General features: G+C 34.4%; 1 protein-coding gene across 4 annotated transcripts in view; it reads left to right on the plus strand.

Moving 5' to 3' along the window:
- Window positions 1-13,150, plus strand: part of LRIG2 (leucine rich repeats and immunoglobulin like domains 2) — a 51,153-nt gene that overhangs the window by 24,194 nt on the left and 13,809 nt on the right. For 3 of the 4 annotated variants that reach the window (XM_045506252.2, XM_010968526.3, XM_045506259.2), the window contains 11 exons: window positions 257-322; window positions 2,020-2,094; window positions 2,255-2,389; window positions 2,932-3,075; window positions 3,193-3,336; window positions 3,861-4,004; window positions 4,199-4,342; window positions 6,663-6,743; window positions 7,460-7,531; window positions 7,670-7,738; window positions 12,000-12,163. In XM_045506252.2, the coding sequence (XP_045362208.2) occupies window positions 257-322; window positions 2,020-2,094; window positions 2,255-2,389; window positions 2,932-3,075; window positions 3,193-3,336; window positions 3,861-4,004; window positions 4,199-4,342; window positions 6,663-6,743; window positions 7,460-7,531; window positions 7,670-7,738; window positions 12,000-12,163 (1,238 nt within the window). Of the gene's footprint in view, window positions 1-256; window positions 323-1,245; window positions 1,265-2,019; window positions 2,095-2,254; window positions 2,390-2,931; window positions 3,076-3,192; window positions 3,337-3,860; window positions 4,005-4,198; window positions 4,343-6,662; window positions 6,744-7,459; window positions 7,532-7,669; window positions 7,739-11,999; window positions 12,164-13,150 lie in introns of those variants that run through there. The other variant, XM_074370219.1, reaches the window with a different exon arrangement.

The raw sequence follows: 13,150 nt of genomic DNA on the forward strand, positions 1-13,150 counted from the left end.
TGAACCATGTAAATGTATTCCCTAGTTAGTAAAAACAAAAACAAAAAACCCTCATAAAAGTGGAAAAGTAAAATAGCTATTTTGAAGTCTAGATAAATTTTTATTCATCCTTTGTAAACATTTCTTTTTATCTATACTAATCATATTCTGATTTGACAGGGCTTTTAGATTCCTGTTTTAATTTAGTTTTTTTTTTTTTCCTTTCCTTTAAGTGTGTTTTCTGACACTAAACTAGGATCTTTTGTCCTTCATTTAGGGATTTGAGTCATAATCGATTGTCTAACTGGAACATCAGCTTGGAATCTCAAACATTACAAGAAGTGTAAGTTATTTTTATTTATTTAAATTTACATTAAATTCCTTGAAGTGATTTGATGAATTATGAATCTCAGGATGTTCAATCCAGAAATGTCAAAAAAACTGAAGGAAAAAAACTTTATATTAAAACACCTTGTTTAAAAAACCTAAACTTGTCTTTGACTTTACTGTTTTCACAAACGCTGGGTTTTATGCCATTGGGTGGGTGATCTCAAGTTGTAAACTGTGTGGAGATACTGTTCTATGTCCCTGAGGCCTAAAGTAAGATTTGTTTTTCCCCTTTTCTAAGTAAATATGTTCTTTTTTTTTTGCCAGTGAAACTATTGCGTAAACTTTTTTTTTATGTTTTGATTTGTCTAAGGTGGAGACATCATGTCTAAAGTAGATTTATATGAAATACAATGTTTTTGGTATCATCTGAAATGTGGTAGTTAATATAATTCCATTTTCCACTTCACTAAAGTTTTTCCTTTAGTGCTGAGATGTATTATTGTATGTTTTTTGGAGAGAATCTTCTAAAATATCATTAATATCAGTTATTGCACTGTGGTATTCCCAGGAGCATGACTACTGAGGCCTGTTTACCTCTATACTAAACACCCCCAGAATCCTCAGATGAATTTTTCTTTTTAATTTTTTTCTGACAAGGGGTACATTGTGCTTTCATTGTCTCTTCATTCTATCCTCTGCCTCACGTTGACTGCCTCCAATCTGCTGTGGACTGTGAACAATTGACAAGCTTATTAGCTGAAAGAGTAGGCCCTGAGGAAAAGCCTACTTTTTAAAAAATTTACATTGAAAATTCACATTTTTAAATGCTCAATGGGAAATGCATGAGCTTTATTATTTGGACTTTGTAAGTTCAGTTCATTACTTGGAGGCCTTTTACTTCTGGTTTCTTTTCTGTATTCTAGATTGTTGAGGTGGTTCAGTGATTGGAAACCAGGTCGGTGAAAATATGATTGCATTAGATTTGCTACTAAAACAGTTGAGACAGTCCCTGTTAGGTCTGTGGTCTCAAGCAACTTTCCCTAACTTTGAGTAACTTAAAAAAGTGTGTGTGTGTGTGTAGTTAAAAAATTTATGTAATTAACTTATTTATAATTTATTTTATTATAAATATCTATGTATAGAAATGTGAATTATTTTTTTATTTTTTACTTTAAAATTTAAAAAATTATTTTAAAATTTATTTTAAAATTAAAAAAAATGTTTCCCCCTTAACAGAGGCACTGGGGATTGAACCCAGGACCTTGTGGAAGCATGTGCTCTACCACTAAGTTATATCCTTTACCCCAGAATTATTCTTTAAGGAGGACTCAAATTAGGTGTTGTAGAAGTAACTATTCTACACCAGAAATTGACACAACATTGTAAACTGACTATACTTCAATAAAAGTATATTTGAAAAAGAAATAACTATTCAAAGAACCTTGCTGAGATTAAAAGTATTTAATGTGCAAAATACTTCCTAATCTAATATTGGTATCAAGTCATAGAACTATACCATGAAAAGAATTTTTATTACTATCTGTAATTTCTCAGAAGGATACATTTAATTTAACTCATTTGGGGCCAGAGGCTTTTTTTTTCCTCCAAATTTGGCGCCTATCCTAAAGAATATGTATTAGCCAAAAACCAGAACTCAAGAGGTAACATTTCCTTCACTAAACTTCTATACCTGTTTTTCCTCCTACTTAGGAAAATGAATTATAATGAGCTAACAGAAATCCCATATTTTGGAGAACCAACCTCTAATATTACTCTACTGTCATTGTAAGTAAAAAAGATTTCAGATCTTTTACTTAAATTATGAATAGTACACAATTTTTTATTTTTGTTTTAGATATCCTTGTTGTTGATTGTAATTATTTAACATTTTTGTGATCTAGGGTAGATCACTGGCAATAGCTTCAGTATAATCTTTGTTTTGTAGAGTTCATAATGTAATCCCAGAAATAAATGCAGAAGCATTCCAGTTTTATCCTGCTCTTGAGAGTTTAGATCTCAGCTCAAATATAATATCAGAAATCAAGACATCTTCATTTCCTCGAATGCAGCTTAAATACCTGTGAGTAAAACAGAGTTTAAACTAGTTTTACTTTAAAGTGCATGTTTATTATTCATTGATACTTACTTTCCCAGATAGATCTTTTGTGATTTTAATATGCTTATGTGAAACAAACCTAGGGTCGATTTGTTTTGGTGGTTTTTTTTCCTACTCTTATTAAAGAGTGCACTATTTTCAGAAAATATTAAGTATCCAGGATAATTTTTGAGATTTAATTTTGGATTATGTTTTACTAACAGTTTTGTAGGAGTTAAATGGGAGTGATGTTAAACAGTGGCTTACCTAGTATAATGATGATGATAATTAGCATGTGTGCTAGTGCTTTACAGTTTACAAAATATATTCACACACACTGTTTCAACTCAAATGAAGTTGGTATTTTTATTGTGCAGTTGAAGAAACAAAGCAGTTAAGTGACTTGTAAAGTTGTGTACAGTTGCTGAAGAGTAGCGCTGGGACTCAGTTGTGACTTGGGGCAGCTTTCTGGTGGTAGAATGTTTTGTTTCACTAATTTTTTGTTGTTGTTATCTTGTTCATTTTAGGAATTTGAGTAATAATAGGATAACCATCTTGGAGGCTGGTTGCTTTGATAATTTGTCAAGTTCCTTATTAGTGGTAAAGTTAAACAGGAACAGAATTAGCATGATCCCACCCAAGATCTTCAAGCTACCTCACCTCCAATTCTTGTGAGTAAATAGATGGATTATAAGAAGATCGTTTTTTTCTTACAGTGTTGTTTCTTCTTCTTATTAGCACGAATTAGCATACCCAATTTTCTGACTATAAAACTGTTTTTGTTAAAGGGAACTTAAAAGAAACAGAATTAAAGTTGTAGAAGGTCTTACATTCCAAGGGCTGGACTCCTTAAGATCTTTGAAAATGCAACGGAATGGAATTAGCAAACTAAAGGATGGAGCTTTTTTTGGCTTGGATAACATGGAAGAATTGTAAGTACTATGAAGTAGAATAGGAGATTGTTAGGAAAGGAGTCTGGGACTTTACAGTGCCAAACATCTAGGATAGTTGCTTTAACTATACCAAAGTACTTAAGCTCTTTCTCCCTTCTCTAATGTGAAATAATATTACAGACAAAACTGTTTAAGCTTTGTTATCTAACTGATATTTTTTTTGTCATTCTTAAAAACATTTCATCTAGAAGTTTATATTCCCTTATAAATACAATGATGAAGTGTTTGGCTGGTGAAAATTACCAGAATTTACTCAGAACAGGTATACTGTACCTCTTACTGTGTTGATTTTATAGATCTGGTATTTTAGACTTTAGATATTTTACTGCCTTCTTGCACTAAATCTTAAGTAACAAATACTTAGGAATAGAATTTGCTCACTTGGGTTGAGCTTTAAAAGTATATGCCTCTCTGAGCAAGTCTTAATGAAGATTTTTGGAATCTTCTCATTGCAGTGCCTTGTTCTGAAACATATTTCCTTCTTTCTTTCTCTAATTCTGCAGAGAACTGGAGCATAATAACCTCACAGAAGTGAACAAGGGGTGGTTGTATGGCTTGCGAATGTTACAGCAGCTCTATGTGAGCCAGAATGCTGTTGAACGAATCAGCCCTGATGCATGGGAATTCTGCCAAAGACTCTCCGAACTGTAAGGGTTGGGTGGCATTTCAGTGGAGGCTGTAAGACTAGAGCAGATTGAATAAGTCATTCCCTGGCTAGTAATGAGACTAATATTCCTCTTTATTAGAAGTTTGAAAGCTCTAAATTTATCATGTAAATAAGAATATGAAAATTGAACTAAAATAAAGTGAATTCTTTACTTTCCATGTTTCCTGTTTTTAGTGATTTGTCCTATAACCAGTTGACCCGCCTGGATGAATCTGCCTTTGTGGGTCTGAGCTTACTGGAGAGATTGAATTTAGGGGACAACAGAGTCACTCACATTGCTGATGGTGTTTTTAGGTTTCTTTCCAACCTTCAGACACTGTAAGTACATCTGTCATTTTTTGTCTTTTTGCTAACTTTTTTAAAGCAGTAAAGCAAATAAATTAAAACAACTAATCAGTCTACAGATTCATGTATGTTAATATTTTGCAGTTCTTCTGTCCTATGCCTTGGGGCAAGGCAGTCTTATTTATCTCAATCCCTATAAATAAATTTTATTTATTTCTAGCCATTTTGATATGTACTTTAATTCTAAGTTAATTAAATAACAAAGCATTTCTTATTGTGCCAGTTACTATGGAATAAAACACAGTTGCTGGTGTCCAGAACGCACGTTTTCTTATTCCTATGATCTTGGACTGCCAGTAGTTTACCAGAACTGCCACTTCTCATTTAGAAGGATGCAGGATGTGTAGTGGGAACAGCTCTGGCATGTTCCCACTGTCACTAATTTGCTGCATGACTTTGGACAGAAGAAAACTAACATTTATTAATGATCTGATATGGGCCAAGTGCTTTCAGAATACTAGGACATTATTGGTCTTTTCCATATCAGGAGACTGAGGTTCAGAGAGATTAAAGTGATTCACATACCTTTGTAAATGTTTGGGCCAGGATTAGAACCCAGGTTTGTTTTATACTAAAGCTTATGTGCTTTTTATTATACTGCCAGATGAACAAAATCACTTAGCCTTTCCTTGATGTTATTACTGTTGTTGTTGTTGTTATTGTTGTTGTTATTATTATTATTATTATTATTATTATTTGGTCTTCTTGTCCAGTGAAGGATAGACATAGGATTAGATGGTTGCTAAAGGCAATTTCAACTCTAGAATTCTGTGGTTCTGTAAGTTGAATGTTTTACCCTGATCATGAAATATAATCGTATGAAGAGATATTTTAATGAAATATAGTCATCTCAAACATAGAGCAGAAGAAGAGAAAAAGAGTAATTAGTAGAATTTGTAGATTCTTAAGGTTTCTGGATAGGAAATTATCTGGTCCTCAGGTTTAAAGTTGGTAAATGGTCTCAGAAAAGAGGCAAGCTTCCAACTTTGGGACCTAACCATCAGAGTCAAAGAAGCATGATAATTTTGTAAAGGTGTCTATGTATGCAGAAGTGTGTGTTTAATGTTTTTTTTTTTGTAATAAGGTTTTCCTCCTTCAGATTTGGCCTTGAAAAATTGAAAGTGTTTTCCTTTTTTTCCCCTTTTTCTCTTTTCTACATTATCAGAGGTGCAATTAGATCAGTGCAAACTCAGGAATTTACGTTAGATGCAGCTGTAGCCTTTTGGCAGTGCATGGGATGGCAAACAGGTTCTTTAGTATACCACAGATGATTACTTTTAATATTGAAGTTTGGGAAAGTAACTGCAGAATTAATGATTATCTAATGCTACAAAGATAGTTAAGGCAGAACAAACCTGAGATATTCTGGCTTTAGACCAGTGCTCTTGCCAGAATGGATGTGCTTCTTACTCACTTTGGTGACTGAGTTCTGTTCATGCTGTTCTGTGGAGGAGAGGGCAAAGCCCTGCAGCGCTGAGCCATCAGTTGTTTCAGTGTTTATTCTTCAGTAAAATAAAATGATCTTTGTTAGCTTTCACGCCAAGTAAAGATGGAGCCAAATGGGAAGAATGATCTACCTCCTTAATGTTATTCACACGGCTTTACATATGTCTTATGGAGCCAAAGGCTTTGTGCTTTATTGTGAGATCGCTTAAGGAAGCAGAGGTGATTAAATATCTTTAACTGGTATTTCTTCCATGAAGACATGGTGTGGTGCAATTACATTTCCTCTGAGAATGAAACAGTGGATTTTAAAAGATCCATACTTCTCCTTTTAAAGAAACAGAGTGATTGCTCTAGCACATGGGTATATCATTCTTACATCCCAGGGGACATGTTTAATTGCTGTTGAGCTGTGAAGCTCTGTATTGACATTCTTTTTGTCAGCCATTTTAGGTTTAAGGGCTCAGGGGAAGGCTTGGGTCACCCAGAAATCCCATTAGTCTGATATCAAATTTGTAAGCCATATCTCCTGCATCTTGAAATCTTCCTGCTTTTTGTAGGACCCTGACTATAATTTTTAATATGCTAACACAACTACAGGCTGTTAGCTAGGAAGATTAATACTAACTTAGCAGGTTGCTTAATTTATTTATCAAGGTCGGCTTAATTCTTAGCTTATGAGAATTAGATTTTACATGCTTATCACAGGTATTCTTTAAAAAGAAGAGTTGTGTTCATCATAAATAACCTTTAAAACAAGGATCAAAATTAGCATTGCTTGTCATGATGCCTGGTGGTGTAATGGTCATGTTGACTAACATAACTTGTCTATCCCTAACATTTTTTATAGAAACTTAAGAAACAATGAAATTTCATGGGCCATAGAAGATGCCAGTGAAGCCTTTGCTGGACTTACAAGTCTCACTAAATTGTATGTATTTATAATATGTATGTATGTCTACGAAGGTTTATTTTCAAGAACCAATTGTAAATGTGATTGGATTGTATCTATTTGCTATGGCTGGAAAGCCTGAACCTCTGACTCATCCAGTAAAAGAAGATGCTTTGTTGTTTATTAACATTTTTGTTTTTTGGTTTGTTTTTAATTTTGTTTCTTGTTGGTGGGACACTCTCTCTGAAAGGGCACTTAAATGGAAGTTATTTATAGAACTAGAATTTTGATTAAAGTAAAAGAAATGCACTGAGAAATCAGAATTGAATCAGTAATCTGTTTAATCATGTGAGATTTGTAAGTAATTTAACTAGCAAGAGAGGATTCTCTCAAGTAAGATTTTAGAATCGTCTCCCATGAGAATTTCTCCAAAGCTTCATCTGTATTTGTCTGAGTGTCTTTGACCTGATGGTCTTTCACTAAGAAGGGAGAAACTGGAAATGTAATCCAGTTTCTCATATGAAAACTACGAGTGTATCTGTGGTCAGGATGGTTGTTTACGGGTACCTCACTGAGCGCCAAAGTCTTAATAGAGGCCTTTCTTCTGTGCTTTGCATTGGTTAATAATAAAGGTTCTGAATTTTCTTAAAAATGCATGTTAAGCTTATTTTTACTTTTATAGGTAAATGTTTGTTCTAATGAATTTAATTTTGTTTAGTGGAAAGCTTTATTAGAAAGGTCTGTTTGTATTTCAGAATCTTACAAGGAAATCAGATTAAGTCAATTACAAAGAAAGCATTCATTGGTCTTGAATCCCTTGAGCATCTGTAAGTATTTTGTATCCATTTTGCTCAGTATATGAATAATCTTTGCTATTAGCAGAGGTTTTCATGACCATTTAAAATGTTTATATAACTTAATTGTAGAAATGGTGACTGGTAATGTTTCATTTCTCTTCATTTCAGAGATTTGAACAACAATGCTATAATGTCTATCCAAGAAAATGCTTTTTCTCAGACTCGCTTGAAAGAACTGTACGTAACTTTGTCTTTTTTGTCACCAAATAGATCGTTATCCATGCTTGTTGTGCTTAAAGGGTGCTGAATGTGAGCCAGATGTTTCCCAAAGCACACAATTCAGGCAGGAAAAAAGAAAGTGTTAACATTTAGTTATTTTAGTGGCTGGGTATAATTTAAAAATAACTCAACATTGAAAAGCCAAGAGTGTGAGGCACCAAGACCTGTTTTTTTCCTTTGCTGCGGATGCTTTTGGTTAAAGAGTACTTAGCACCACTCCTTATGCTTTATGTATACCCTACTGTTCCTTTTTTATGCCCTCATTCCTTTTCGGACTATTGGAGGCATATGTTCCCAATTCTTACCCTTTGGGGTAGAATACAATTAAGGTATTATATAATTTTTTGGAGATGATCTAGCTTTTTCAGTATAATGACCAGAGAGAATGTCTCTAAATTTGTTTGTTCAAGCTACTAAAATGTTCCAGAACTGTTGAATAGTTAATAATAGAAACATACGTATCATTTTTTTACCTTTTTTCATTCATGATTTTAAAAAAGTGTTCTCATTTTGCAGGGAGAGGGGTGGTTAGTTGGGCAGTGCTTTTAATTTTAAACTCTAATGATTGGACTATTTAGCCAATGGTAAGGATCAACAGACTACATCAATTTATCTTGCCTTGCCTGAAACCTACTCAGAGAAAGTAGGACCAAAACTGATTCATGACAAAATAAGGATAGAAATTCAGAATAAGCATTTAGAAACTTTTAGAAGAATTTGATATTACGGTGACACTTTTGTTGAATTTTATGAGTATTGGTTTACAACAGATTAGGAATTTAAGAAACTGATCCTTCTCCACATATAGTTTGAGATGCATTGGAAGTAGGTTAGTTCAGACTGTCTAGGTTTAAATTCTTGCGCCATTCTTCACAACTAGGTGTTTAGCCTAAGACTCAGTTTCCCTTCTCAAAATGGAAATAGCAGTACCCTCAGGGTCATGTGAGGATAAAATGAGGTAATTTGTTTATTCAAGAAATATTTATTGTCTTCTGCTATGTAAGTTACTGTTCTAGATGCTGAAAATGCAGCAGTGAACAAGACAGTTTGTCCACGTAGCGTATTACAATACTTTCTATAAGGAAGATAAATAGTAAACCAGTAGGTATATAATATCTCATCAGGTGATAAATGTTCTGAAAAAAAAAAAAAAACAGCTGGGTCAAAGGTGCGCACAGTGACAGAGATTGCTATTTTAAAGTAGCGAGGGAAGGCTTTTCTGAAGATAACAGCCTTTGAGCTAGGACCTTAATGAGATGAAACGGCAAAACATTGAATGCTGGGCAGAGGGTGTTCCAGGCACAGGGAAGAGCAAGTGAAAAGGGTTTGAGGTAGAAGCTTGCTTTTTCACTTGAAAAACAGCAAAGACACTGGTGTGGCTGGAAGACAAGAGCCCAGGGAAGAGTGGTGGGAGTTGGGGTCAGAGAGTTAAGCAGGCCTGATCACGTAGGGCCTAACAGGCCATGAGGAGTTAGGATTTTTTTCCTCCTAAATGCATTAGAAAGCTTCTGAGGGTTTTGAGAAGATGTTCCGCACAGAGCCTGGCACATAGTAAAGGTGAATGAATAACGAAAATAATAACAAAAGTTAAAATGTATGGAAACCATCTTTCTGCCAGATTTTTGAAGTGGCTTTTGGGGGATAGGGGGAAGGCATCTCTTGAGATATTTTGAGTTATTTCTCCTAAGGCTTAGTTTAACTTGAAAAGGTACAGCTTACTGCATATCAGTATTACTTTTTTTGGTTGTGATAATCTGAGGGCCAGCAAGAAAGTTTTAACTTTTGTTAAGAGAACACAGTTTAAAATATAATTTAGATAGTAAATGAAAACAGTTATTATAGTTTCATTCTTCAGAGTCATGTAGAAATTTGGGAGTTGGTTTGAACAATCTGCTAATGTAGGAACTCTGATGCAACTTTTTTACAGAGAATTTTTAGTCGCTTTTAGTACTTTAAATTTAAGACATATTTATAGTACTTTTCACATCAACACTTATTAAACTATCTCTTAATACCTTTTGGTGTTCTTCATAGTGCTTTGCATAAATATTGGGGGGTGGGAGAGGCAAATATAAATTAAAAATTTTTTTGCTTTAAAATTATATAATCATGGTAGAAAATTAGAAGATACGGTTAAATCAAGAGGGAAAGAAAGACTGTTAATATTTTGGTATATATCTATCCATACTTGTTGAGAGAGTACAGGGTACTCCATTAGACGTGTGTGGGCAAGGTTCATTAGTTTGTGAAGGGTGGAAAGATGAAAAAGAAACAGAAGTGAAACGAGTTAATGTGAATTCAGTGGAATCTGTGGCCAGGTACTGTGTCAAATGCTTTATTTAACATTTTTCTTTGAGGCAGGCATTCTCAATCCCATTTTCCAGAAATAGAAACAGATTTTAGAGACATTCAGTATCTTGCCTAAGGTAAGTAGTCGAATTAGGATATGAGTCCAGGTTTCATGAGCCAACTTATACCTAAGAAAGCATACACCAGACCACGTCACTCCTCTGTTCTTAACCTTCCAGTGGCTCCCCATCACACATAGGAAGAAAACAGCTCAAGTTCTTCCCTTAGTTTATAAAGCACCCGTATGGCCTGCTCCTACCCCGCCCAGCTCTCTAACCTCAGTCCCATCTCTGTCCCCTCACTTTCTATGTTCTAGCCCCAGTGGCCTCCCTACTTTCCCTTGAGCACACTAAGCATCTGCCTCAGAATCTTTGTGCACAGTTTCTTCTGTCTGTGACACTCGTACCTCAGATCTTCACGTGATTTATTGCTTCACTTCTTTGAGCTCTTTGTCCAGAATGCCATCTCTTCAAAGAATCTTTCCCTAACTGCTTTATCTAAACCTGTAGTGGCTGTCTGTGTGTCTTTGCCTAGATTTGTTTTTCTTGATAGGACTTAACTTTCTGACACTACACTTTGCATTTGTTTGTTTATTGCTTGGCTCTAAATATGTAAGCTTTGTGAGGGCTGTAGCCCCACCGCCTAGAACAGTGCCTGGCATATAGTAGACTCAGATTTTCTCTGTGAGTGAATGGATATAACATAAGAATTCTTAAGTGCAAAAGGTAACTTTTGACCTGCTTAATTAAAACTACCCTTGATAAAATATGGCTTTTGGAGTCATCCTTAAAGACTCTTTGAAACTTTTTTGGAAGCAGATCTTAGGTATTTTATATCAGACTTTAAAACAACTTGAGGATTTTGATGGTGTACACCAAGCAAGTTACAATGTTCTTAAAGTCATTTGCTTCCCCTACTTCCAAGTGGATGGGACTTTTAAGGGGTCATTAAAAGAAAACATTGACTTTTCAGATATATTTTATGGGCCTATTGTAACCACAAACCATTTTTCAGTAGTTCTTTGTTTAAGTTGCAGTACGCATTGCCACAGGGCTGAAATACATTTCGTCTTGATGAAATAACTTGAAAATAATTATATCCTCTCCACAACAAAAATGTCTCTATGTTCCAATATATTTAATAAGCTTTTCCCCAAACTTCTCTGGGAACAATTTTAAACCTCAAAAATTTGAAGGAAGTTACAGTGAACATCCATATACTGTTTACCTACATTCATCAATTGTTAAGTTTTTGCTGAATTTGTTACTTATTTTCCCCCTCTTCTCCCTCCTTCCTTCCTTCCTTCCCTCCCGTTCTCTTTGTCTCTGTCTCTTGCCCTCTGTCCACACATACTTGTATACATGAACAAATACACTGTTATTTTGCTTAACCAGTTGAGAGGAGGTTACAGACATCAGACATCATGACACTTCACTCCTAAAATATCTTAGCCCATATTTCCTTTTTCTTTTACAACCACAGCACTATTATCACACCGAATGAAATTAACATTGATGAAATGTTATTCAGTGTGCAGTCCATACTCAGATTTCCACAATGTCCAAAAATATTCTTTGTAGATACATATTTTCTCAGTGAAGGATCACACTTTACATTTGGTTGTAATGGCTCTTTAGTCTCCTTTAATCTAAAACAGATCCCTTACCCTTGTTCCCCCCTACCCCTTTTATTAGTGTCTTTCATGGCACTGTCACATTTGAGGAAACAAGGCTGACAGTCTGAATTTGCTCTCTCATGGTTAGATCCAAGTTAAACATTTTTTGGCAAGAAAATGCATAGATGTGTAGTAAGCTTTTAATGCTGGAGAAACATGGAATGAAAAGTAAAAGGCACTTTTTTTCCTCTGCAGGATTCTGAACACAAGCAGTTTGCTCTGTGACTGCCATTTGAAGTGGTTGCTTCAATGGCTGGTTGATAATAACTTTCAACATTCTGTGAATGTAAGCTGCGCACACCCTGAATGGCTAGCAGGGCAAAGCATCCTGAATGTGGAGCTGAAAGATTTTGTCTGTGGTTTGTATTTTTGTTTTAAAAGTTTGTATATTACTCATGTACTATCTTAACAGAACTAAAAAAACAATTAAAATAGAATGCTTTCCCACTAGCATATCTATTTCCATTTTTACATTTTTCTGTAATATTTTTGTATTATAATTGTGGCTTAAGTTTTGTATTCTTTGACTTAGTGTATCATAAGCTATTTTTTTTTTACTCTGTGTGTTCTTAAATGATCATTTTTAAATAAGGTCAGTATAATAGCATCTTTATGAATGTAGGCCTTTCCCTTTTTAGAGGGATTGTTAACCTTGGAGTAAATACCTAGTAGTAAGATTCTGAATCAAAAAGTATGAATTTTTTTTGACAAAGTCACTCAAAAGTGTGATTTTATATTTAATAGATCTTGAAAAGTCCTCAGGTGTTTTCCAAATAGATAGCAAGAGTTTATGTTGTCACCAGCAGTATATTACTGTACCAGTTTCATTTGGTTTCTATTTTTGATGCATTTCTTAAGAGTAAAGTGGCACGGTTTCAGAGTGTTGTGGAGGGGAAAGGGAGCACAGACAAGTTGTCATGAACAAGTTGTCTTGATTCTAGCAGTTACTTATAATTTCAAGTATGCATTTATTTTTTTTTCCTCAATTTGGAAATTTTTCTTTTACACTTTAATTTCCTTTAAAGTAGAATAACTGATTTTTAGTTTTACAAAGTGAAACTTTTAGATTAATGTGTCTGTGTTGCAAAGCAGTCATAACTCTGATCGTTTTAGATACCTGTGTATTGTCAGAGCTGTTTCCACAATCTACTTAAAGATGCTTAGGCCATTTGGAAGTTCAGATGCACAAATAGTTACTTTGTTTTTGCGAATTTTAAAGAAGAAAACAAAGAACCTAATAATGATTAAATTCTGCTTACCTTGCCGTGAGTGCCCTTCTGACTTTAGTTTTAAATATAAATACACATGATGTATTTTATCCTCTTTTCTTTTGGTTATCACTTTTA

The sequence above is a fragment of the Camelus bactrianus genome, chromosome 9 (assembly GCF_048773025.1).
Source record: "Camelus bactrianus isolate YW-2024 breed Bactrian camel chromosome 9, ASM4877302v1, whole genome shotgun sequence".
Lineage (NCBI taxonomy): Eukaryota > Metazoa > Chordata > Mammalia > Artiodactyla > Camelidae > Camelus > Camelus bactrianus.